The 27,633-nt window shown below is 41.7% G+C and overlaps 1 protein-coding gene across 7 annotated transcripts in view; it reads right to left on the bottom strand.

Annotated features, from left to right (window-relative positions):
- Positions 1-27,633, bottom strand: part of SMAD1 (SMAD family member 1) — a 105,225-nt gene that overhangs the window by 8,232 nt on the left and 69,360 nt on the right. For 6 of the 7 annotated variants that reach the window (XM_072928695.1, XM_072928696.1, XM_072928694.1 and 3 more), the window contains 2 exons: positions 14,282-14,908; positions 2,563-2,820 (listed from right to left, as the gene is read on the bottom strand). In XM_072928695.1, the coding sequence (XP_072784796.1) occupies positions 2,563-2,820; positions 14,282-14,681 (658 nt within the window). In that variant the 5' untranslated portion in view covers positions 14,682-14,908. Of the gene's footprint in view, positions 1-2,562; positions 2,821-14,281; positions 14,909-17,586; positions 17,738-27,633 lie in introns of those variants that run through there. The other variant, XM_072928697.1, reaches the window with a different exon arrangement.

Below are 27,633 nucleotides of genomic sequence, written 5' to 3'. Positions count from 1 at the left end.
TCCTTTCCTCTCTTCAAAGCACATCTACATATCCACATAAACAGTCTGAGCCTGGAAATGCTTCCAGCCTGACTCAGCTATAAACTTCCACCCACCAGAAATCTGAAAAAGCAATCATGGACCTCGAATAAGGAAAGCAAAGAATTACTGTGTATATTAAGCACAACTCTAATAAAAACAAGTCACTTCACACCCACATAAAGCCACAAAAGAAAACTCAGCTGTGTTTCCAACCCACAGTTCTGCAGGCTGAAAGTGCCATACAAACATCAGGGCACAAAGAGGTCTCAGGCCCCAGCCAGCAGTAGATACTGAATATGTTAAAAGTGAACAGAAGCTTTTCTGTTTCCAACACAATTCTATCAGCAAATTATTTAAACATCCCAGCTAAATCCAGGGCCTTATCATTGTCAGTGCAAAGTATTAGCTCTGTTTCCCTAGACTGGGAATAGTAGAAAGTGTTCAGGAACCCAAATCCTACAAAAATGGCCTTGTGGGTCTGGAATTTCTCTGTCAGTGTTTCTGTCCTGTCCCATTCAGGGCTGCCTCACTAGCATGGGAGCCCATGCACAATACCCACGCTCATTAACACATGGCTGTCAGCTCTCTTTGAAGTGTCCCAGCCAGTACTGCCCTTCAGCTGCCTATTCCACTCCTGGGAAAGCTTCCCAAAAGGTTTCCTACAAGCTGCAGGAAGTTGCCAATGTCACCATTTCCCAATACACCAGAGGACACTCTCCTCCAGATCAACTGCACAGAGGAACATCCAAGAGCTAGAAACCCTTGCCTGATCCCTGCAAGCTTTTGCTGCAAAAACTGGGATTAGATTACCACTGTGATGTCTCTGCTGCTGCTCATCCCACATTTATTTCCATTACTGAGAGTATGGATTGCAAACTACCGCAGCAAATAATCACAGGGGATTCCAAAACTCTGAAAACCAAATTAGCATCAAAAAAAGGCAAAAAAAAAAAAAAAAGAGTATTCTGTAAGTTTGGGGTTTTTTTTGTGGAGTAGTAGTGTTGTTTGGATTTTTTAATGTATTTTTTAAGAAAACACATGTTCATGAAATTTATTAACTAACTTATTGTTTAGCAGATATTTTGTTGAGACCTTTACATCTAATGCTGGCAGGTGCCTGGCTAATTCCATTACTTGAACATATTCATGGGGATGAGAAAGCAGCAGAGAAATACAGAGATGGCAACAGGGTTGCATTAAAAGCTTAACAGACTGCACTGGATTTTGAGTCTCATGTCTTACTACGCCTTAAATGCTTGTGTGTGTGCAAACATGATGTTGGTCATGCATAAGATTCCCAGGCCACGGGCAACGAATTAAGCAGTATCTAGAAAGTTTTCAAGGCTAACTGCTTTGGCCCTTTGTTTCTGTATTTTCCAGATGTAAGCTTCTTTCCCCATTAGTGGAAGATGGACAACTGTCCAGAGCTAAGCATCAAGGACATCAGTATCCTGACCTCCCCTCTAACTCTGTTTCTTCACTGCAGCTGCCAACATTAAGGGCATGTGGACAGAACAGACCTTCAAAGATCAAGTGAACTTCCAAAAGCCAGCATTCAGGAAGACCTTGTTAGGTCTTTATCTCTGTTGGAAGAGCCCCAACCACAGCAATCATGTTAAAAAAAAAAAAAAGGAAAAAGACAGCTGGTTTCACAGCAAATCCTCACATCTTTTAGAAAAGCCAATACAAACTCTTTCCTTCCTTCCAGCAAATTCAGTAGTTTTCACTAGCAAGAGAAAAATTTGCAATAATGAGCAAGAGAAGAAATCTATGGATATTAATTTCATGCAATAGGAAACAGATTTTCACAAATCTGCTGCTTTGTTTACACATACCCTCCGCTTAGCCCCTGAAGGAAACAGGCAAACAACATCAGTAAGCATTTATACTGCATCCTTCTCCCAGCATTTAGATGAAGAAATCCACCACAGACTGCTTCTGCAGTATTTTTATCCAGCTGCATGTAAAGTGCAAAAAAAGGCAGCTTCACGGAATTTTCTACAAACAGCAGTCAACAAAGAAAGGCTCTTCTCTGATTGTAGGTAGTAAAGCAGCTTCAAGAGTTATTTCAAGGGCCTGTTTTTCAGTTGAAGCATCTTGAAATTACACCACGATGCGAAGAAATTGCGTATCAAGAAGCAATAACATGATCACCTTGAGAAATATCCGTTTTCTGCAGAACTAAAGTCTTGTGCTGAACTCATGATCATAAGCAAGGACGATCTCTAGCGTCACACCTCTGGTACATTGAACACTACGCTTTGTGGGCTAAACTTCTGAACTAGTACCCAAAACATTTTGGATCCCTCCCCACACCTCACAAGAGTTCTTCTGTAATATTTTAAGTGGGTTTGAAAGAGGCACAGTATTAAAGCCTTCAATATTACCAGACAAAGAGATTCTATACTCTTTATTACCTACCATCTCTTAGCTTGCTATTGAACACAAGTGTTGGTGATCATTTGGTGTTATTGAGCAAAAAATCCATGACAGCAGTGATGTCCAACCACCTTCTCCCTTCTCAAGAGAAGCTGACTGTACCTGGCATCTGGAAAGGGCTTCCCGGGTCTGAGCTGGCCGGAGAATGCGGGTAGGTGCTACTGCTGCTCCCAGGCGAGTTTGGGTAGCTGCTGCTGGGCGAGTGGGGGAAGGGGTGACTGTTGGTCTGCTGGAAAGAGTCCGGGAAGGTCGCGTTGTGCGGCATGTGGGGCTCGTTTTGCCCCAGGTTGCGGAACTGCGCCAAGAGGCTGTGCTGGGGGTTGTACTCGCTGTGCCTCGGAACCAGCACCGGAGGAAGAACTGGAAAGGGAGAAAGAGAAAAGAGGAAAGCCAAGGGTTAAGAGACTCAGTTCTGAAGGTGTACAGGGGAAAAAAAAACACATTCTTCCCCTGCTCCGGCATATCTGCATCTGCCTCAGAAACAAGGTAGTCAAACCTAGAAGCACATGTCCAAGCAAGAACCCTTTCCCTCACATCCGGTTACTGCTCGACTCGAATCCGCAGCTCCCTGGTTTGCCAGATGGGAGCTTGTTTTCACAGACGGCCGGAGAAGAAGAGCCAAGAACAAACCACAGTTCTGTGTTTCAGGCTCATTCACACGAAGAGATGCTGGGAAGCGTCTGACAATGCTGACATGCAGTTCCTCCTGCTGCACTTGTCATCTGACTAATCACCTAATGGCCTGTAACCCAAACCCTTGCTCATAAGAACACTTTTTTTTTCTGAAGACAATACTAATAAGCCTTGAACTCAGTCTGGTCCCAACAGCTGTAATTTTATTTTTAACCTGAACTGTGTTCTTACAAGTTTCTATTAAAACAGTTATTAACTCTTCAAGGCAATTTACAAAATGTGCAATTTAAACAAAATTATGTAGTTCAAAAAAACCAATTGAGCAGCAATTGAGCTGCAACTATGTGCCACTATGGGATCAGAGAAACAGCAGAAACTACAAGTCTCACCACACTTCTGAAGCCTTCTCAACTGCAAAACAAAGGTCTCTTTCAAACTGGGAATATGAACATGATACCAGATACACTAAGATAAAAGAATCAATTCTTTTTCCAGTTCCTCAGATTCTATCTTTGAATGCTTCACAGCAAAATCCAAGCTAACCAAAGGATTAAAAGCTCTTCTTTCCACAGAAATTTTTGGGTGATGGATAGAAGAGGAGAGGCAAAGTCAGGGAGAGGGAGGTCCATGCACAAAGTAGTGGAAGAGAAATAATAAATCAAGTCCTCTTCACGTCTTCCACCTTTGGAACCTCCGTTTCCCAGCTCCACATCTGAGCAGGACTGGAAGAAACACCCCTCCTCCTCCTGACAGTCTGCCTTTAAGAGTGCAAAAAACTCAACAAAACCCAGGAAAAACAAGACAAGGCCACCACCCCCCACCCCCTTTCCTTGAGACTCCTGCTCTGGTACCTACACCTGGATGCACAGAAGAGGAACAGGAGCATGTGTAGTCAACAAGCCTACACAAACGTAGCTATCATTCAGATTAAGAAAGGTGTTTTGGAGACAGCTGCTTTATTAAAAGCCTGAATTATAAACGAATTGCCAAAAAAAAAAAAAAAGCATCAAACAACATTTTCTTCACATGAAAAACAGGTTCTTCCAGGACACTGGGGCATCTTTACTCTTCCAGATGCTCTTTGCTATTACAGAAGCAGCACTCAGGTAGTTACTTTAGTGTCCTGGAGTCCAAGAGTACCAGGACAACCATGCAACACATAGACCAAGTCTGAGGTCTAGGTTCATGCTTAGAAGGGATATAAATGAATGCCACACTAAAAACTCACTCTCTATTCCTAAAGTCACAGATTAACTAAAAAGAAAAGAAGTAGGTTTCCCTTGCTCAGATTTTTTTTTTTTTTGCATATGCCTAAGAGAGTAATTAAGCTCCCATTTTTGCATGCTAGTGGCTTTAATGCAGGAGCAGTCTGATCCCAGAAATCTTTATTGAACATACACTGAAAAAAACCCAAACCCTCACTACTGAAATTTACACTGCCCAAGCAGAAGCAGGTTTTAAGCATTTAATCTTATCTTTCAATTGCTTAGAGCAATTTCACTAAGATTCCAAAAGATCTCAAATATTTGAGGCAGGTGTCACCCTTAAGTAATTTGTTTAGATGTCAAAAAACCCAACTCCACTTTACAAGGCATAGGCAAAGTTCCTAATTATGGTGTTTTCTGAAACAAAACACATCCATCTGTCATTCTATGGAAGCTCTCTATTGCAAAACACCCCAGGAGAAGCTGCATCTCCCCCAGCAGACTGTTTCTTACTCCAGCACAACCATTCTGACATGCCACTGGAAAAGGCTGTTAAAAAAAAAAGTTACTCAGCATTCAGGTGGACATCACAAATCCCCCATCCTCAATATGTCAGAGCCAAGCTCTCTGAATATTAGAGTTTCTCAGAATTAAGCATGTTCTGTTACATCAAGCAGTCCTTTTGCAGCTAAGTCAAGTACTATTTAATTGTCATAGTCAACATTTGCTGGGCTAATAAATTACCAGTGAAAAAATTAACAATGAGATATGTGTTAAAATGTATTTTCCCTTTCCTGTCTTTATGATTCTTCCGTATTTTCCTAAGCATTAAAAACACAGCTTTCCTATCTCTTCCTTTCCTATGGATAAAGGTCAAACTATTAACTTTTATGGAGTTAATTTGTGCAGAAAGTACATCACCTACCTTTCCCATCCCTTACCTCACATTAAACAATGACACACATGACATCAGAGGAAGCCAAATGATTTTCAGCATTTTAACATAGCAGGAGAACAGGATATTTTCTGTATGTTTTCTGTAATTAAATAAATGCAGTGCCAGATTTTCCCAAGGTATATGTACATGTTTTCTCCTGTTGGGCAGAACCACTGGCAAAATTTAGAAGGACTTGAGATAAAAACAAGTCTCCTTTTCCCAGGTGTCCTTCATGCAAACCCACACTTTTTGTCCAAATCCGCCAACCTCAAGTGATTAAATGCCAACTTCTTCATTATGCACGTGGAAAAGGGGGAAAAAAGACTACAACTGGTATTGATACAAAACAATAGTGTCAAAAATATCACTGCAGAATTTATATTAAGTGCTCCCCCTAATTCACATTACCTTCATACACAAAACCTTCAATAAGGAGGAAAAGCCCTGAAAGGCCACATCAGGTAGGTCAGAGACTGCAGTGCTCCAGTTAGTGCAGTCCAAGTCACTCACTGCCAGAACCTGATCTCTCTGCAGCTCCTGGCCATTTTTTTGCAGGGAAGCTGCTCCTAGTGGAGCCACAGAGGAGTTAATTTGAGCACTGTTCACTCAGGAGTAAAGACACAAGCAGGGACTGGGCCCTTTGGAGCATGGAAGGCTGCCAGGAGTTCAAACCATAAAGGGGGATGTGCACCCTTCTTGCTCCCCTTGCCCCTGTGTCAGGTGCTAAGCTTCTGGTCAGGTTGCAGACCTCAGCCACATGGAATAACAAATTACTCAGGCTCAGTCCAGCAGGGGAGGAGGCTGATCTCTGCTGCAGCTGCCAGCTCCAGGAAGAGGTATAATTGAAGGGGAGAGAGCATGAGACAGTTATTCGGTGCTAAGCCAGCACACCTGTTGCTATGAAATAATGAAGCAGCGCACATCTTTGCTGTGCAGATCTCCGCAGGATGTGGCTCTGACCATTTGCAAACACAATTCCTCCCTTCCTTTTCAGCGGAAGGGAGCACTGATACAATAAAATATTAATTTTCTTTTTTTTTTTTTTTAATTTAACAGCATCATCAGCATATATTTAAAGGAAACATAATATTGAACACACTGTTGTCTTAAAAAGCTGCTACAACAGATTTGCCAACTCAACCTCATTAAAGTTAATGGAGTATTACCACAAGTCATTCGACAGCTTGATTTCTGTAATTCTTCAAACACCAGATTAAAAGGTTTTATGTGCTATATTGTGGATAAATTTTGCTCCCAAGTTTTTCTATCAATGCTGACCTGCAGTTGAAAGTTAATACAGGACTACTATCAGTAAGGTTACTAGTAAGGAAGAGGGGGATAAACTCTCAGGAATCAGGCTGGGTATGTTTGTGGAACTGTAGCTAAGATCCCGTGTCTGTCAAGCCAGCCTGGGAATTGGGGAGCTTGTTTTTACCATGCAAATAAGACCAAGTATGCCTGCACCAAACAAGAGGAGCTATATTAATGAAATTAGAGCTACAGGGCAATTTAACCCACAGGGCTATTTCATGTAGGAGCCAAGAATGCCAAAAATACAGAAGATAGACCAAAGGCAACCTGGCTGTTCAGATAAATGTTCTGACTAACCACACCAAGGAAGAAATGCTTTTATGAAAATGTAATAGTGGCCTTTGAAGAAACTAACTGATCTCTACTCTTTTTATCTCCAGCATGTCACCCTGTTCTTCTTCAGAAAACTAACAGCTGTGCTATCCTAAATAAAGATCTTCTTACTTTTCTTTTTTGTTCTATTTTCACATTCCAGAGATAATTATTTTAGCAAACACAGAAAGTATCCAATTTATGAACATATCTTCTTTTTTTTTTAAGTTTCTCTATGAAAAACCTCAAACTAATTCAATCCAAAGGACCTGCTGTACTTTCAAAGAAGCATATTTTCTATCCAGATGGGTTTTGATTACCTTACACAAGGCCCAGATGACAGTTAGCTTCCCTCAAGGGCTCATTTTTTCCACACCCTTTGCATGTTATGTGAAAATTTGGGTAGGTATCTCTCTTTCCATGTATGGAAATTGGAAGACCATGTAAGGAAATACAAGGGGCCACATATAAGAGAGCAGACTTTAATCCACTTTCCTTGCCAAAGTAGATTCTACTTCTTCTGTAAAAAATTTATTTATAAAATAAATGAAAGAAGAAAAATATAAGCAATTGGTGCTCCACCTTTTGCTCTTAAAAACCATGCCTTGGTTGACATATGTTCTGTAAAAGGGTTTGTACCACAAATGGGTTGTCAGTGCTAATGAAGACCTGACAACACTATAATTAGACAGAGTACTTTTATTTCCAAGCATTACCTAGCTGCATTTTCATCTGAATTTATGCAAAGCCACATCTGTTTTGCCAGAAAAACAGAACTGAAGGTTGGGAAGGAGGAAAATCCTAAACCAAAAGTTCATGCCATCTGGAAATAAGAAAATCCTGCAAAGACTATATTGTAAAAAAAAGGAAGAGTTAGGAGAAGGGGAAAAAAAACCAAAACCAACAAAAGACAGCAGCAGTTAAACTAACAAATTTGAACCCTCCTGAAGACTCCCAGCTTCATTTCCTGCCTTTGAGGTCACAGCAGCTGGAGCTGTGGCATCCTGATGAGCACTCCTGTCCCACAGTGGGAGCAGAGCAGGTACCAACACATGCTCAGCTGAACGTGCTGCTCTCTGCAGCACCAGGGAGTCACTGAAGCATTCTGACTGCCCTTGCCAAGATCTTACTTGTAAACAGTAAAATACTGTGTAGAGAGAAAACTTTTCATGTCAGTAGGTTTTCTCATGTTGCCTGAGTTATTCTTGGTTAAAAATATAAAATTAATAAGCATTGTGTCAAAAGCAATCTCTGAGGATCGAACTACTTAAAGCTCTTCCAATAACCCTTGGCTGTGGTATCACAGTTTTGCTTTGCTGGTTTCTCAAAAGGAGAAATTCTGGTCTCTGAGACTTTCACTCCAAACGTCTGTTCTAGTAATTATAGCTATTCAGCAATCTGTTTCGGGTGACAAAAAGACAAACTTTCTACTCCAGGAGAAAGCTGACAGTTGTCTCATTTTCTCAACTCTTAATTTTATTTTGCGTTTTTGGGAGACACCAAAGCTTGATTTGTCATTTTGCGTAATTACAAATGAAGATTCTATGTCTTGGGGGGACAAAAAAAAAAGCAAAACAGTTGTTAATTTACTGACTTTGCTTTTACATCAGACATCTGGTCCAAATGCATTTGACAAGTAATATTAGGACATTTCCTGCATTACAATATTCAGCTAACATTAGATTTTATTTGTGGACGCTCTGATAAGCTGGCATTCTGATTAAACCGACATTTGTCAAGGTCAATTTCAGAATTTAGTACTAATTGTGTGCACATTAGTGGGGCAGTCTTTGTAAGCAGATTTGGTGGAGGAGCAGTCACAGCGATAGTGTGTATTAACCCAGACATTTACATAGACCAGAGTTCAAATTACCTGTACCAAAGCCACAGCCACCATCCTACTGAGTAGGTTAAAAATTGGAAGTCTGGTCTTTCCAATCAGAAGAAACATCGGTGTCTGGTTAATTTTGAAGAAAGAAAACACACATAAAATATGACAGAAACATATCTTTCTTTACAACTTTTATCCCTTTATAGCAGTTTCTCTTTCTGACACGTGGTGAGGCTAGACAAGGAAAGCCCTGCTGTTAGACCATTCCCTCCTTCCACCTCCTCATTTCAATTCCTCTCCCCCATCTTGGTTCTGGTGGGGAATTTTAGAACTGAATTCTGCAAAGCCAAAATGAAGGAAGTTTTATTCTGCTTGCCAAGCAAACCAACAGTTGCTTTTGCTATTTTGGGGAACCATCCTAAAACTGTGCCCACCTGTTCTAGCAATGCTATTTTTAAAGTCACACCCAAGTGCACACATGGCTGCACAGCAAAATTTCTCAGGGATGACACTCTGCTCCCTTACCCCTAGCCTGCAGAGGTGCAGAAATTCTGCTATGGGAATCATACAGCAACAAGGATTTTTGTAACTTGGTTCTACTTATTAACTCTGAAGGGATGCAGCAATTTTGCCCTCCCTTACACTCCAGAAGCAGCTTCCCATTTGCTTTTTTCCACTCCTTGCTCTCCTCTCCCCTTCTCCCAGAGGCCTGGCACTGTTGGCATTATCCTCCACCAGGCCTGGTTCTGTGGGAGCCTGCAGTAGGTGTGCTGCCTTTCAGAGCCTCACTGAGAGAAAAAGCAAAAGAGATCAAAGACAAATATGGAAATAATCATGTTAAAGTCATAGGCAGAGAGTCCACACCAAGAGCAAAACCAGCATGACACACCTACCGCTGTACTCAGAGCCTGGGGACCTGGCCTGCTCTTGTGGCAAAAAGCAGCTGTACATACAGGTAAAATGTTTCTGGCCAGCAACAAGCTTGCTGAAGCTGACACACACTTTGAATTCATGGTTATAATTAAAAGGAACATCACAGTTTTCAGCTGTGAAAATTCAACTGTTATGACACTGCATTTGTCTGTGTTCCCAAAAAGCCACCACTGCTTGCCCCCAGTTTGGCTGGAACATTGGCACCATCAGCTTTGTAAAGCCTCTCGATATAGAGCAGTCAGCTCTCTGAAGAAGAGAAGCTTAACAGAAAAACCATTCAGCCCTTTTTATCTATGTTTAATTGGTAATTGCAAAAAAATGGGGGATAGCCATTTTTGGGAGAAACACTGCACCTTCAACCACTTACACACTTTAAACATGAAAACAAGTCAGAACCTGGAAGGATGATGGGGCAAACACAATAGGGGCAAACAGAAATCTGCATCAGAATGGAGGAGAGCTGGTGTTCACAAGCACTTTAAGAAAATTAAATATTCCGTTTCTTCATCTTCCTTCCTTCCCCTTTAGCTAAGGCAAAAGAACTGAACCTCCTCCCCTAAAGCCACATTAGAGGTGTGACTTATTATTATTATTTTTAATAGCAGTGGCAATTTAAGTACCTCTTCTTCCTTCCTGTTTTGTATTCCATTCCTTCTGTTTTGCTGTTAGAGCAAACAGGATCCAGACCTTTTTTTCCCCTAAAATTCTGGATGATAGCTTTCATCTGGTCCTGTTGACATAACTGAGGACAGAGGCAGGCAGCAGAGGCTGTATCTCCACAGAAACCTACAGAATAAGATACTGGAAGGAAGTGTCTCAGGAGGGACACATTCTCCAGCAAACCCTGAGAGGTCATTTGTGGCATCTTCAGAGGGATGAGAAACATTGTGTCAGATTTTTCCTCCCAGCCTCTGTGTATGCAGTACACCTAAATATTTAGCATGTCTTGGTGATACTTAAGGATAATCCCAACAGGTATCTCTAAACCAAAAAATAAAACTGAGGAGAAGCAGCAGATTCAGCCAAGCAAGCACACCAGTTCAGCAAAGTGTGCCAATTTTTAAGAGGTATCAAATTCAGACCTTGCTCTCCTTAATTAAAAGCTTTGCTTTGCCTTGCCAAGGGAGAAATCTGACAGCCATTAACTAACCTGCTCCAGAAATAATTCTGCACACAACAGACCTAGGGAACAGCAGCAGTGAGCTACTTTAACCCATCTCAAGGAGATATTTACTCTGGCACTCAAAGTGCAAGGCTGCATTCCCACTCCCAGCAACAAGTCTCTACTTTCTCCTCTCCCATCCCTCCACCTCCACTCCTTCCCAGATGTCCTCCACAGGGCCATGCTGCTACAGATGTTCCTGCAGCCAGAATGAAAACCTCTGTGCTGCTCTGATCAGCCTGAAAGATAACACAGCAGGGAGAGGAAAAGTGACTGTGATCTGTCTCAGCACAAGGGAACAGCTGGGCTGGCACAACACAAGGAGCAGGAGCAGCCCATGCACCATGCCACAGAGCGCAGCTCCATTGCTCCAGCAGCTCAGCTCACTGCTTCCAGGCTGAAGGACTGTCACAGTGTCACAGGAGGGCCACTCTTCCTCACATCCACCCTGGGCTCCCACGCTGCTGTGCCACCATCTGGTTCCAAGGGAGCAAGCTAAGGGCACTGAGCTTGCCAAGTTAACTGTGACAAACAGCAGTTTTCTGTGAGTTTAGTTTTCTTGATTGACATACCACAGAACAGACAGGCCCCTGTGCCTGTGCAGAGCCTCCTGATCAGGTCAGGCATGAGCATGGTCCCATCATGTCACACCCATGTGCCTACCAGATGCCACATTCCCCTCTGTGTGCAGGGACACTGGGTGATGCTCTCTTTGAGACTGCTAATAGTTTTTCTGCCTACTCTCACTGTTTACAACCTGTTCCTGTCTAGGTTGGCTAACAGAAAAATCTCACTTGGACTCAGGTGTAGCTTTGTAGCTGACAGACACACCACAGAGTGCCAGTTCTCATGCTTTCCAAGCTTATCTTCACAAGCTAAACAGTGAGGATGGAATAAGGTGTCAAGGCAGAAAATCCATTTATGCCTCTGGCACTGTGGAAACTGAGATGTATCCACAGCACTGACTTCCCAACAGAGAGCACTACCTTACTTTACATATTTGAGGATTTACCACTAATCCATTCCTCAAACCTTACACAACACTGAAACAAATCACACAACAATCAGCAGAAGAATGAAGGGATAGATGCCACCCCATGCATGGATCATACCCTTCAGATCTCCAGTAACTGGTTCTGCACGAAACAGTTAAACAGAGATCACGCTGTCATGCAGAGCCTCAAGATGTACCTTACACACAAAATATCTATCATATACAATATGAGTTTCCAATTTTGCTTTGTCAAGAGAAAGCAAGCCTTCTGGGAAATACAAACCTTGATATCTGCCTGAGTCCATAGATTGTTGTAAATGGTGACTCATGCATGAATTCCCACTACCCATTAATCTCAAAGTGTAAGCAATATGTGGCAATAATGGTGTTTTAATGTCCTGGCAAAAATGGGAAAAAATGGTTAGCAGAATTTGGGAGTGACTGTCACAAAATTAAGATAAATATCATGTTTGGAGGACAGCAAGAACAAGAAAGGGAAAGGAAAAAAGAAGTCAGAAGTTACAGAGCACAGCTCTCCAAGCCAAATGGGAGTTCAGCTACCCCCTATTTCCAAAAGCTGTTTTCCACTCAGCTCTGTGCAATATCCCTCAAAACAATCTGTGGCTGACTAAACACAAACCCCTCCTACAATACATACCCAGCTGAAAATGTACATTTTAGTTAGACATCTTTTTAAAGTTTTATTCTGTCTTGCATAACTCACTGAAGTGAACACAGAACATGGACAGAGTCCCCAGCTGCACCAGGGGAGGTTTAGGTTGGACATTAGGAAGAATTCTTTCACAGAAAGGTTGATCAGATGTAGGAATGGGCTGCTCAGGGAGGTGGTGGAGTCACCATCCCTGAAGGTGTTTAAGGAAAGACTGGATGTAGCACTCAGCGCCATGGGCTGGTTGACATGGTTGTGTCTGGTCAAAGGTTGGACTCAATGATCTCAGAGGTCTTTTCCAACCTAAGTGATTCTGTGAGTGACAGGATATTTACAAATACCTGGTTTTAAATATGACATAAATGGTCCATATGAGAATGTTCTCAAACTCAGTAGTTGTCTTCAAGACTAGCAAAATGAGCTAGAACATGTAATCTGGCATTACAGTAAGAGCCCAACTGTTGCTCAGTCTAACAGAAAGAGAGGTGTTTCAGGAATCTTAATTTTCAGTATTTTGGAATACTGAACACAAGCAACCAACCCAGACACATGCACACAGCTAGCAGTACAAGTACACTACTATTTTATTATCCCTCTTGTACTTAACACGAAATTGTTGAGATTTTAATTTTTTTTTTCACAACTGTTTTTCCAGAGCTGAATTCCTTTGTTCAAGCTGCTGCTGCATAAATACAAACATTATGGGTATTCCATCTGCCATTCACATGACTTCCAAGTTAATACTAACACAGCAAAGGGAAATATTTAACATCAAGATATGCACTGTGCATTGCAAATCCAAGACAAATGCAATTTCCATCCTCAGCAAAACAATCTTTCAACAACCTCATTTCCATCATGGTTCTGTGTATCCTTGCCACTCTACAGATAGCTGCAGAGTTTCTGAAAAGGCTAGCACTGATTGCCTTCCCACATTTAAACCAGGGAAATCCACCCATGCCTACAGTGCATTTCTGCAGCTGTCCCTGTACACCCTCACAAACAGCTGGAGACTAGTGATGACACATCCAAGCACAGCTCATCTTAGTCCCTGGAAGCATCCCCTGATAATAAACTTGCATGAGTGAAATTAAGCGCGGAGTTATCAAAGAGAGGTTTGGCCCTTGAAGAGGAGACTGGACAGAGAATGGGTGGCACCTTCAGAAAGAAGTGAGGCAGTGGGTAACAGGTAAGAAAACTGTTTGCAGAACAGCTGACAGTAGAATTTCACATACAATTAAACAGTGCTATCAAAGTTCAAATTGAGGGGATTATAATCTACTGTCTAAGCTCGAAATCTTTTTAAAAGGCAACAATTGTGAGAGACACTAAAACCAATATCATTTTCTATAGGTTGAAAAACTGAAGTGATTAACTGAAATTGTAATTTGAAAATATTACTATTGCTAATACTAGCAGTATTACTACTGCTGTGTGTCAGAACAGTTTTCAAGCACAGCTAATGCAAATAAATCCTTTATGTTAGCCTGCAATGCTTCATACAAAATCACAGATCTGCACAGCTGAGTAACCAACAAATTAACTGAGGGATAGTGGGTACCAACATTTCCAGATGATACCAGGCCCAGCAGCCTAAGACACATACTAAGACTACCTCTTAGCAGTGATAAAACATTTACACAAATGAAGCATTCACCCCCATGGAAGGCAGAACTGCTGATTAAAGCTTACATCCAGATAAACTGCAGAGGAAGAATCTGACATGTGCAAACAGCCACTTTTGCTTATTTAAGCCAATGAGTCACATAATTAATTGCCACACTTTGCATTTTTCAGATAAGGTGCAAAGGTACAAACAAGGAAGAACCTTACCAGGACTTTCCACACGCTTGTAGTGGTAGGGATTGATGCAAACCTCCTTCTGTTTTGAACCAAAGGGGAACTCACAGCATTCCAGAGGTTTCAGTTCATGATGGCTCTGCAGGTCGGGCCAGCGCCACACTCTGCAGTAAATGACATGCGGGAGCCCCTTGCGGTGCGACACCTGCAGCCGGCCATCCAAGGAACGAGGAATTGTCACACAGTTGCTGGGCTGACCAGGACAGCTTAGTGCTTTTTCCAGCTCCTCCATAGCACCTTTTTTCTTCTTCAGTTTTTTCACTAATGCATCAACAGCTTTCTCTGCCCACTTCTCCTCTTCATCCCCTTGCTTCCACCCCAACAGCCTCTTCACTGCTGGGCTGGTGAAGGAGAATAAGCTAGTTACATTCATAGTGACCCTGCTGTGGTGATACCACAGAACTAAGCAGGAACAACTGCCCTGTTCTTCCACCACCACCACCAGGGAACAGCAGATTGTGTCAGCAGTCAAAAGCAGCCTGGATCAAACAGTTCTGGTCCTTTCTCCTTTTCAATCCTCCAGTCCCAGGAAGGCAGCGCTGACATCCCCCCTTGATGGTCACAACCTTCTCATTAGTCTAAATCCTTCTGGTTGACAACCTAAAGGAGAGTATCAAAGAGAAAGAGGAAAAAAAAGGATTTTACCCTTCACGTTAACATACAGCAGTTAAAAATATCCCCCACCTCAACCCAGAAGAGTGATGTGATCAAAAAACAACCAACAACAAAACAACAACAAATACTGACAACCTCCAGGACTGGACTCAAGGCAGATCTGATGAAATCTTAAGCAGCAGGACTTGCTGCTGAACACAGTACATCCCTATCTTAGAAATGTAGTTCACCTTAAATCTAGCCTATAACAGTCCCTCAATTTAAATTTTTCACTATTAAGTGTGAGGGGTGCTACAATCTGCCTGTCAGCTGTTGCAACCTTAACCAGCAAAACATCCCAAGGAAACAGGGCAGGATCACCACTGCTTTTTTTATTATTTATTTTACAGAGCAGCTGGAAGCAATATTCATCAACAGCAATGTGCTACCCAGGTCTCTCCAAACTGCCTGGCATGAAGTTCAAAAATCACTGCACTAGACCTAAGCATAACTCAGTCTGAAAAAAAACCCAAACCAGTTCAGTTTTACCTACTTTGAGGAACAAATTAAAAAAAAAAAAAAAAAAAAGGAAAAAAAAAAAGTGAAACTAGAAAGATCTTATCCCTCACTCACTCACATGAGAAAGAAAACTGCATCTGCCCACCCCACCCAAGAGCCCTCAGAGCTCCTGAGCAGCCTGAGCAGTAAGGGAAAGCTATCATGAACTTCACTGATTATCCACTGACCCTTCATGCTGCAACGTGTGCCTGTTAGATTCAAGAACTCATGAAAGAATAGGAAGAATAAGGAAGTCCAGATAAGAGGATTTTAGACAGCACAGTAGTCCTCAAGCTGGGAGACAAGGAATGGAACTGAAGAGATGGGTCAAGAGGGGGAGGAATGCCACATCTGAAGGAGTCCCAACAGTGAGCAGCAGGTTTTGTCCTTGTCCAGGCTGGGAGCAGGCAAAAGGCTCTGGCAAGGGAAACAGAAGAGACCCAGGACTGGCGGGGCGGTGGGGGGGTGGGGGGGAGTGAGACAAAGAGCACCACACCACTGATTTTCAAATAGACAGACAAGACAGGAAACATATCCTGGACTGGATACCAACAGGTTGCAGAGGAAGGGGGAAGGGGAAAAGGATATGAATGTTTTTGTTGCTATCAGAACAACATAAAAACACCCAACCAACCAGCAATCTATACACACTGAGAATAAAAGGTGTCAGTACACCCATGTCAGACAGGATTTCACAGCTATACCAAGAAAAGATTGTAGACCTTAAAATTACAAATGCTATGGCACACTTACCCTCTTGACTGTCATACACTGCAATGGTTTCAGTATATCACTATATTTGAAGAATTTTAAGCTGAAAACCATCCACTTTATTCAAATCAACTTGTCACTAGAACAGTTACTTGATTGCAGAGGTTCAGTTTTATTGGGCTGACTGCAGAAACTACATTTATGTGAATAATGATTATGGACTAAGACACAGGCCACATCTACCTACACTTCAAACTGGTACATCCCATTTCTTTTATGCTAAGAACTGTATTTGAAATAATAATGTTAATGCAAGGGAAGATTTGCATGAGCCTGGGGCAAATTTAAGAATTTGTTTTGTTACATAGGCATGTGCTATACTGTTAAATGAACTGAAACTCCATTACTGTCACTGACTGTACTCCAGGTATACTTTATCCTTACATGCACTGTAAAGTGCTCTATTAAAATACTGTGCTAATTTAAGAACTGAATTACCAGAACCCCAGCGCATGTGCTTTAAATACATTTGTAACTGAGTTTTTCCCGATTCATATATAGTCTGTATCTCAACCAATATTTTAAGTATCTTTTCTCTGCACTTGTCAAACAAAAGATACAAGTTCCACACACAAAGTTACAGGTTCCAGTAGTTTATCAAGTAAAGCTTTCTCCTTCACTTCCCTTTGAATTAAGCAAAAGAGATTTAGAAGGCTTGAGTTGAAGCTCTAATAAAGGAGGAAGTACAAAGTCTACATTTTGACCCAAGCTTCATTCAACACTGATAATGTTTGCAGATGTGGTTCTACCTAGGCCTGACCCATTTTTCACCCAGCTACTTGCTGTGAAAAAGGAAAAGTCCTGCCTGTTAAGACTGTATGTTTATATCAGTGCCTGAAAATACAGCCCTAACATGGGCTAGTGCACAAGCTGTGCACAGACTAAGATGATGCTCCGATGCAGCCCCAAGCAGTCAGACCAAAGGAACAGATTCTCTGAAGTTTTTGGATCAAATCCTGCAGCACACACATATTCCACTCCCACAAACACGCACTCCAAAACAAGTTTCACCCTCACCAAAGCTATGGTGGCATCTCAGTGGCAACAGCTGCTGGGAGCAGGAGGAACAGCGTTAGACACAGGGCTTGGAGGTGAGCTTGGAAGTAAAGCAGCTCAGCAGGACTCAGCTGGGCACCAGCCTCCAGCCAGGGATTCCTACTGAAGTCCTGCCTCCAAAACAAAGCCTAAGCACACTCCAAGCCCTGAACAAGCAGCAAGATAAGGAAAGGGGGACAAAACTCACAGGCTGCTGTACACTAGTTGCTCTAAGCTCCAAAACCTTAAGCTAAAAACACCCAAAAAACAAACAAGCAGACAAAGAAAAAACAACAAAACCAAACAAATAAAACCCAAACCACAATGTATGTGGAGATTTTTGTTTCCAAGAAGCAGAGAGCTTGTCTGCAGGGCTGAGTCCTTGCCAGTACATTCCATTTCCCTTTCTGCCACTCTTGGTTTCTGCACTGCATCATTTCCTGTATTACTTCTGCACAAAGTGGTCTTATCAGCTGGAAGTGCAAAATAAAGATTAAACCACGAGTCAGCAGATGACACAGTCGGCATGTTTCTTCCCCAAATCCACGTGCCCTTCTGGGAAAGTGGGAATTAGTATTTCCAGCAGTTAAGTGACCACCAGCCCTGGAAGGGTCTGGTTATTCATGAAGTAGGCATGAAACAGAAACCTGGGCCAAACAACAAAACACCTTCCAAAACGCATCTGGCATCAGTTTAAAGGAAATTGAGTTGTTACCCACTTATAAGACGCTCTCTACACATCCAAACCCATGCACTTTTTACTATGTGTCCTGTCTGCTGATGGATGTGTTGGAATCAACAAACTCCTTTCAAATCCTGATGTTGTTTTCTTTGTCTACCTTCACTGCTGTTGTCCTTTTTGTAATCTTTGTATTAGCACACAAACCTGTACATAGCCTAAATAAGTGAGTATTATATTTATATATATATATATATATATCTGTTCAGCCAGCCTTGTATTTAAACATAGGCAAAATGCCTAAGAGTGAAGTCCTATTTTCTTAGCCCTGAAAGAAAAGATAGTTACTCCACCAGCAACATGAAGCAGACATTAAAATATTCAATGCGAGTGCTTTCAAATTCCCACAGGAGATCCCATAGGAAACTATCCCACTTTACATAAATGACTGTTTTTGATGGGTGGAGAAAGGGTTTGGACAATTAGATGATCCTCCCCCAGAGGGGTGGATGGGGGAAGAAAACAACTTCTAGCCCAAGTTTCAGGCAAACAAGAAATGACTCTAACTCTTCTACTAATTTCATTATTTGTATTACAGGCCCAGTGATGCAGTCAAAAAGGATCCTATTAAATATTTTTAATATATGCTTTGCACAGTTAGGCATAAAAATGGGCAGAAACCACAGTAAGGATAATTGTTAATAGTGAAAACTGTCTAGTCTATGACTACATTTTAAAAATTCAATTTATCTTAGTCAAGGTACCTCTTCCCAGCACCATTACTTAGTAACACAATAAAGAAATAACAAGCAGAGAGATTTTAATTTGCTTCTTTAAAAATATTTAGTCACTTACCCTCTCTGAGAGATACATATTTTCAGCAACTCATGTAACCAGTACAATATTTAGACCTTAAAAATAAAACAAAAACAAACCCGAACAGATTTTGGCATAGAAGGCAGGGAGCTGTCTCTTTAGTCCACCAGGAATAAATACAGTTTCCATGCATTACTAAAAGGCATGAAGTCTAAGCAGCTGCAATGCTAGAATGTGTAACAACATATTGTGCACTAACTTAATCTAGCTCCCTATTCTTGGAGCAAGTAGCAAAAAGTTTCAATTTCTTTCTTCAAGCAATGTGATTTGTGAAAGTCTAGAGTTTTCTGCTGAATTACCCTTCTTTTAGTCAACAAATTCTTTCTTTGCACCTTCTTATGGCAGAAGATCAGATCTTGCTCAGCTTCGAAAAATGCATTAAACCTGGTAGAAACCTCAGTAACATTACAACACACATGCAAAAAGAAAGCACGTTTCACATCAGAGTGCTGTAGAACTCATTAGAGAGCTTGTACAGAATCTGACTTGGCTTCCTTCATAGGTTTGGAAAATGACAAGAAGAAAAAAAATATTAATTCTTTTATGTTCTCTTGGCATGGCAGAAAGCATTCAAAAAACCACTGAAATAAGAATTCAAAAAACAACTTTATAACAGAAACCTGTGTTCTGATATACAACACGTTTTTCAAGGAAAGAGGAAGACACTGGTATTGAAAATATCTCATCATACCTAACAGAGTAGGCAGGGCTTTTCCTGACATTGTATTAGACTCCCTTCCTTACTTAGACCCAGCAAGGGCCAGGAGGATGGGTATCTGCAGCCTGTTCTGCAAAGTAATCTCTGTTACAGCCCAAAATACCCACTCTGGCAGAACTCCTCTTGGGTCATCCCTCATGCTATTTGGCTGAGGGACTGCCCTTCCAAGAAAATCTCCCATGTATCCTGTACAGTCCACAGGGAAAGTCCTGTCACATACCCACAACCACCCTTTAGGTCGGCAGATGGGGGGAAAGCAAAATGAAACTGCAGGGGCAATGTAGGATTTACCTGTGGAGGGGAGGAGGGCAACAAAAACCCAAAAAGCCCATTGCCCTGTTAGTCCAGAGCATGAATGGATAACCTTACACCATTAGGATCTGCCAGCTCCTTCCCAGTGCTCCCCAAAGTTCAAACCAAGAACACAGTGTTCGGCCAGTTTCTACAGTGAACCGCAGCTTTTCCTCCGCCCACCTCCCCACTTGGCTTCTGGCAGACAAGGCACTGCTCCTTGCCCTTGAAGCCTCAACTCTCATGATTGCAGGAGTAGGACAACAGCAAATTCTTACAGGTTTTCTAGATTTGAAGGTACTAGATTTGCCAGATTTATGGTAACTTTGCTGTTGCTTCCCCAGAAAAAAACCTGCTTTCCATACATTAGATACCAAATCCTGTGTTACAATACAATAGAAGTCTTTCTAAGCAAGTTTATCATAGTGAGAAAAGCACATGGCAAAGGCTCTTTCCCAGTTTTAGCAGACATGCATAAACAATTAGATCTGCCCTTGTCCTGGTTAAGAACTCTTCTTCCCAATACCTTTGCAACTGTTTTTGACCTACTTAAAACCATACTCCTGAAAGCAAATTTAAACACCACATTCTTCATAAATTTTATCTCCACCATGTTTACAAAAAACACTAACACTATACAGCCTCCTAAATGATCACCAGATCCTCAAATCCTGCTTTTTCACCAGAGATGAGAAACACACTGTTGAATTTTACTCATTCTTGCATTCAGATGCACGTGTGATTCCACAAAGTCACAAAACACCTTTACTGCCTGCTGGTATCCTTGCCATGTTTCTTTTACATATATTTTATATTGCCAAGACTGAAAAAAACTAAAACCAAGTTTGCCAAGATAGTTGTTCAGGAAGTTGGGTAAGCCTGGTACACAGCAGGGCTAGGACAAGTAGGATAGATCAAAACTTCCACCCAGGTGTGCACAAATCCCTTCTGGTGTCAGCAAGCAGTCGGACTGAATCGGATGTGCTTTCAAAGATTATCTCTAAAACCGCAGCATAGTACTTCAACCAAGGTCAGGAAGGAACTGTAACTTGATGATTCAGTCAAAACTCTGGCACAGATGGGATTGCAAAATATGAACTTCACTAAAATAACCTATAAGATGAATACAAGGCTGTGAATCACAAAACTTGCCAGAATAGTGTTCACAAGGTGTTGTTTATTTTCCCCTACATCCTATGTAGGAAGAGACTCTTCACTCTTCACTGTCTCCAAGCTAAAGGCTTCTTACAGAAATCCTCAAACTATGACAAGACATTCAAAAGAAAAACACATCCAAAGAAACAGTTGTCAAGAGACATTATGAATTACCAGCCATCACAGTGGGTATTTCACTGTGCATCTTTGGGGCAAGTTTATTCATTTCGTTTGTATTGTGGTGTACTTAAATTCCACACATTGTCCCACCAGGACACTAAGAGCACTCAGGAGTACAGGAGCAGCCAAGGATTTCAGTCAGCATTGTTAGATGACATAGACCAAGTCCTGAAAAATGCAGGAGAATCTCTAAGACCAGTCTGCAGCACTGCCCATGGCTTTGTGAACATCCACCTATCAAAGTAAGTAAGAAGACCTTTTCTAAAAGGTGAAAAATCTGGGGGAAACAGATTTTTTTTCCCCTTTCATCATAAAACTCCTGTGTAACTCCCTTTTTCCACAAAGACCATTCCCTTTCCTGACTTTTTGAATTTTCTTTAGAAAACAGGTGTTGTTTACAACAATAACAAACACACATCTGTGTGGGTGTGTTAATACACACAAAGGCAGGATAACTGAAACCTCTTCCTATATTTAGATCTGTCTGGTCAGCTCTAATTGCATAATTTAATCAAAACCCTCTCCAAGGGAAACACATCCATATTCATCACAGGCATCAAAGGAAACATCTTTACAAACTATATCCTTTTACAAACCAACACATGGTCCCACATCACTTGTCCAATTGTTGAATTCCTCCTTTGGGAAGGGCATGGAATTTTATTTCTTTTATCAGCTGAAAAAAGCATTTCCCTCCAATTCATCAGCACAGGGCGGGAGGAACTTCCTTCACAGGTGAGATGTGGAAAATTTACTGACATGTCACTTTCAGGGTTTTTTTTAGGCAGTTAAAACATACATCTGCAGCACAAAGGAAAACCTTTAAAACAGAAAAGAAAGAAAAATGCCTGTCACCACTCAGACATCAAATTTTTTGAGTGAAGCTCATAAAATGCAAGATGTGTTTTGTCTTCAGACAACAGGACAGTCTAGCACAGACTGCATGAATTTAAAAAGGGATTTGTCAGCCCCAGCCAGTGCAGTGCTCCAATAGGGTACATTTTAAGGAGGGGAACCCCACCAAATGCACTCCAGTTATGCTCAGCTGAGGCAAGTCACTGTTCCTACAAATGATTCGTTTCACCAAGAGCCTGCACCAATACAGTTACATCAGCTGCATCAAAGCACTTCTAAAGACTGTGAGCCAGACCTCATTTGTCAGATTAAGTAAAGACGTTAAATTACAACTCAAGATCCCCAGCTTTAAAGCAGAATCCTTCACCAAATCAAAAGATGACAAAAACTGAGAAGACAAATTACTTATTCACTAATAAAAGACCCTTATTGGGTCAAGCCTCAGCAAAGCAGAACAAACTGATGAAAATTAAACCAAAAAAATAATGCTGTTAAATTAAATAAATCTTTCCACAAATGAGTCCTCCACCCATCATTTATGCACCTGAAATAAGAATAGTCAGTTTGCCAATGCTAAAGACATTTCAGTGCATTTCATGAGATGCATGCTTTAATGTTTTTTAAAGGATTCCTCCAGCTTTCCTCGTTTTAAAGGATTCTTCCAGCCTTCCTGGTTTTTGCCTTATCTGTAAAAACTAAACAGCTATTTTTCTGCCTTTAAACAACTTTTAAAACGCTGTACCTTCTTCACATCTTTAAAATGTCCACGTCAAATTTCATCAAGTGCCCTGCAATTCAAAACTACCATTCTGGACAGAGAAAGTGTTTAAAGATGACAAAGCTTTCCAAGCCAAGTTTATACAACTCAGACACAAACACCAATATTTGCCAGACTTCCACCATCCAGTGAAACATTATTTAATTACAGCATGCCACAAGTGGCCCACTGAAAACCAGGACAGGACTTCAGATGACACAAAGCCCAGCATGCTCCAGGTCCTCAGGACACTGAAGAGCAGCTGCACAACCTATCACAGCAAATACTCCCTGGCAGTTCCTTGGTATTTATCAAGCCATCCTAAGTCACAGACTCTTTATAAATGGAAGATCACAGTGTTTATAGATGCCCTTTCAGCTCCCACACAAGACAATTAAACTCTTTAAAGTTTACGATTTACAGGCAAGCACAAGTCAGGATCCTCTTGAGACCAAGTCAAGGACACTTTGGGTTAACGTTTAAAATACACCCACAAACACATATAAAGGGTTGATGGCAGCCTTTACCAGCAGTTGAGGTACAACTCTGAGTGTGCCTACACCAAAAACAGACCCAGAAGTCACAGACACACCTTTCCCCCTCCAAAAGGCAAAACAAGGGTGCAGACATACACGAGTCAGAAAGATCCAAAAAATTGTGGGATGAGGCAAAAGCAGCTGTCACAACCCTGTGCCAGAATATCTGCAGAATCTCACGTCAAACTGTTTTCTCATATTACTGAGATCAAGGCTTTGGAGTGTTCTGTACAAAGGCTTCAACCCACAGATAGGAACTGATAGCTAATACAGCAGTTGGGAACAGCATAGTTTGAAAGGAAGTGGGAGATATCCTCCTACACTGCTTACTGGGAATACAGAGGTTTTACAACAGGAGAAAAGGGCTGTAATCTGTCTGTCTGATTCCCTGGTTATCTGTAAGCTTTTCATGACTTTTGGAAGAGGAACCAAGCCATATAAAAAATTGCTCATTACCCTTCCCTCATCTGCAAGCTTTTCTTCTTAACAGAGCCTGTATGGCTCTGCATATGGCAATAAGACAGCCTATTAATCACTCCACCATAATTTTTTGAGACCAGTTTGAAGTTTCAAAAGTCAAGTTTTGCAAAATTGCAAGTCTCTTACAGCTGAGACACTGAAACACAGCATTTTCCAAACACCCTGTGCTCTGCAAGGTCAGCAGCAGGCTAGCTTAAAACAGCCATAATGCTTCCAAATTTTCCACTGCCGCCTGCTACTGAACAAACAGTCACAGCTGGCCTGGCATTGAGGATGGACAGAAGAACTCCAAGATTCAAAGTTGCTCGCCAAGACTACTTACTTCTAGGCTACAAGCTAGTGCACAGAAAGCACACACAAAGATTTCAGACTCCTTGTCTTTTAGCTATTCCATAGATGTCTTTAATTCTGGGGCTGAAACCAGCACACCCCAGCTCCCAAGATAAGAAGTCTTTAGGCTCAAACAACCCTGACTGCTGGCTGGCCTGGAAGATTAAGAGTCCTCATGTCCCAAATCAGTGAAAGTAAGAAGGCAGGCAAAGGTGTGAGGGAAAAAATCAGGGATATCAGACATGAGCCAAAGCAGCCTGCCACTTCTCATCTGCTCCCTACTCACAAACCACAGGAGATACATTGGGTCTGACCATGAGCAAGAGTCATTCCTGATAAACTGGTGGGGAGAAGGGCAACAGTTATCCTGTCAACTGCAGTAAATAGCCCTGGAGCATTTTTGCCAGTTATGCTGATGCTTTCTGCAAAGAAGTCTCTAGCCAAGCCAAAGATAAAAATGAAAAAAGATGTTACAGTCAGATTCCCATATTCCGGAGAGTTCTCCAGCATAGCAGAAGGCTACAAGGGAATTCAGTGGGTACCTCGTTCCAGCACTAGGAAAAGTAGTAGATCCTGCTACTAGGGAAATACCTACAGTTTGTATTTTAAATCTGCAGATAGTCTAATTCCTTAATGTTAAGAAATATACTACAAAGATTCAAGCAACAAAAATGAGTAAGGGCTTTAAAACACATTTACCATATAGCACCAAAACAAATGCTTTCTAAATATCTTTTGAGAAAAGTGGATCAAAAGCCAAAAATTTGGAAGTGATTTATGCAGTGGTGCAGAACCCAGGAAAGTTACAAACACTGCACTGGCTCACAGCACAGATCAGCTTCAGGTGTCCTAACTGTCATCACTGGCAGTGATTTCTGGCAACACCAATCTGCCTTTACAGAAGGGGTTTTAGTGGATTTAGTATTTGCCTTTTCTCTGATTTCTTGACAATGCTGCTAACTGTACCCAGTTTGCCAATTGTTTCAAGTAATTTCATCCTCTAAAGAGGAAAATAAAGTTTCTACTACCAAGAAGTTAAACTTGGACATTCTTTTCCTCCTGAGGAAAAACACTTGCCCTGTCTCACACAGGACATGCACTAGATGTGTTCTGCTCATGTAGTTGCATTAAACTAGAAAAACATCTCTAAGACAGCTTGCAGTTTATACTAGCAAAACAGCACTTGACCAGGAAAGCTTGTTTAAGTGTTACTCTTCATTCGTCCTCCCTCACCCCCCATAAAAGATACTGCACCATTAATCACTGTCGTTTTCCTGCCAATAGAGCTACACTGGGGCTTTGTGGCTGACGTAACTGCTGGCAGTCAAGTCTCTCCCGGCTAATCACCAACATAAGTAAAAAACCCTGTAAATTAGACCTTCCCTTGGCAAGCACTTTAAGGAAGTCTTCATCTGGGAGTGCTACAGCACTCGCCTGTGACTGGCTACCTCCAGCAGCTGCCTTGGGCCAGCAAGGTCACCGGTGCACAAGCCAATGAGCAGCCCCAAGGGCTCGCTCCCACCCAGAGAGAAAAGGTTTCCCTTTACTCCCTTGCGCCAGCCCGGGTAGTGCAACATAACTTCCCCTCTACCTGCCAGTCAGCTCACCTCCTAACCTGGCAGAACCAACATAAACAAAAAAAAACACCTTTTGCGGGATCAGCTCAGAGCACCAAAGCCACCTCGCCAGCCTACACGAAGAAATCAGTGGCTGGGACTGAGAGAAACCCACCTCTTAAGAGTTCTTTCCATCTCAGGGAGCTGCCACCCTCAAATCTTAAGTGAAATCCAGGTCAAAGATGAGCTCACACTGAGACGGGAGTACTTCAGCTGATTTGCAAAACCTGCTCTCATCCCCAGAGCAAGGAGCCCTGCCTTGGCTGGTTCTGAATAACCAAACACTCCAGCAGCAATTCAACCCCCCCTCTACTGCCACTGCCTTCTGCTCCAGAAACTACACAGCAAACTTGGGAAAAAAAGAGTGATTTCATGTCCATCTATCCAAAAATACCACACACTGCAGAGTTTTAACCCGAGAGCATTTATAAAACACTTTCCACGTGAAACAGAATACGACACATTACAGAAACTATAATTGCATTATCCTAAGTTTTAAGCTAATAAAGACAAAGACTTTTCCTTTGGCCCTACATCCAAGAGAAAGCACTTAACACTGACACTAGCTACCACAGATAATAAAGGGCCTGTTATTAAATATGCCAGACTGTAAAGCCAGCAGCAGGCAAAAATGCAGAACAGGAAACTGCAACAGTCAAGATGGCAACCTATATGTAAGTCAGCTTTTCCAAGACATTCAGCAAGGTCAAAATTCACTTTTTCAAATTAGTATACTTCATCACTGCATTCACCAGGTAATTAGCAGAACTAAGATGATGACATAATCAAGGTCTGTTCTATCTATCTATCACATATCTATCTTCTTAGTGATAAAAAGAAAAAAGTGTCTGACAAGAGCAAGGGACTGTGTAAAGGGAGATGAAATTTTGGACTTGAATGTTGGAGACTCATGGTAAGACCTCCACTCAAGTTGGGTCTCTGTCCATCCTATCTCTCCCTTCCCTCCCTGTACAGGGAAGCAAGCACATTTTAGATGTGTTTGGGATTCCTAAAACACTACCACACATTTGAAATTAACCAGTGTAATGGCATTATGCGTGTAGCAATCCCTGAAGCCGTCATGTACATGTTGGCAGGTCTTTTGAGGTTCAAATAAGTTTCAAATCTACTTTATTCACGGTTGGGACACAACAACAGAGCAGTTGTCACACAACTGGAAAAACAGAAGTCATCCAAATATGGTCCTGGGCAACCTATATGGCCACAACTGAGCAGGGGGCTGGACCAGATGACCTCCAGAGGCCCCTTCCTTCATCAAACAGGACTGTGTTTTATTGATGACCCAGTTTTAGTAACTTTCAGGACCTGGGAGCAGACTCTACACTCCTTAGCAGGTGCTAGTGTGTGGCCTAACTTAAAAGTAAATTTCTTGCTTCATGGAAGACAGCTCGGAAACCCTTGGAAAAAAGACAACTGGCCAACAGTGAGCAAGGGTGTTCTGCCAACTATTTTGTCTTACCAAACCACTAGCAGTTTGTTTTACAACATCTTGGGAGGGCTAGAAAGAAAAGGACAAGGAGTTCAAAAACAACAGAGAACAAAAGAACCCAACCCATATATTTGTTGCGATTCTTCAGGATATAATTCTGGAAAAATCACAGGGACATCCCAGAGAATTAAACCATCAACTGACAAGAGCAGGAGATGTCAGTTCCACACCACCTTCCATGCTCACTTTTGCACATATTACCATGTTTATCTTGACAAAAATTTGGGAGCCCTCTCTCCCCTACCACAGAAAACATGTCTGGTTACAAGCTACATATTTTTCCCTCAACAGATCAGTTGAACCAAAGTCCTTACTAGTAAGATGCATGTAAGACAACAAGGGCACTTGATCCTCCCATGTCAATATTCAATTGAAACCTAACAG

Source organism: Taeniopygia guttata, chromosome 4 (genome assembly GCF_048771995.1).
Source record: "Taeniopygia guttata chromosome 4, bTaeGut7.mat, whole genome shotgun sequence".
NCBI classification, from domain to species: Eukaryota; Metazoa; Chordata; class Aves; order Passeriformes; family Estrildidae; genus Taeniopygia; species Taeniopygia guttata.
This window is presented reverse-complemented; position numbering and strand designations above follow the sequence as displayed.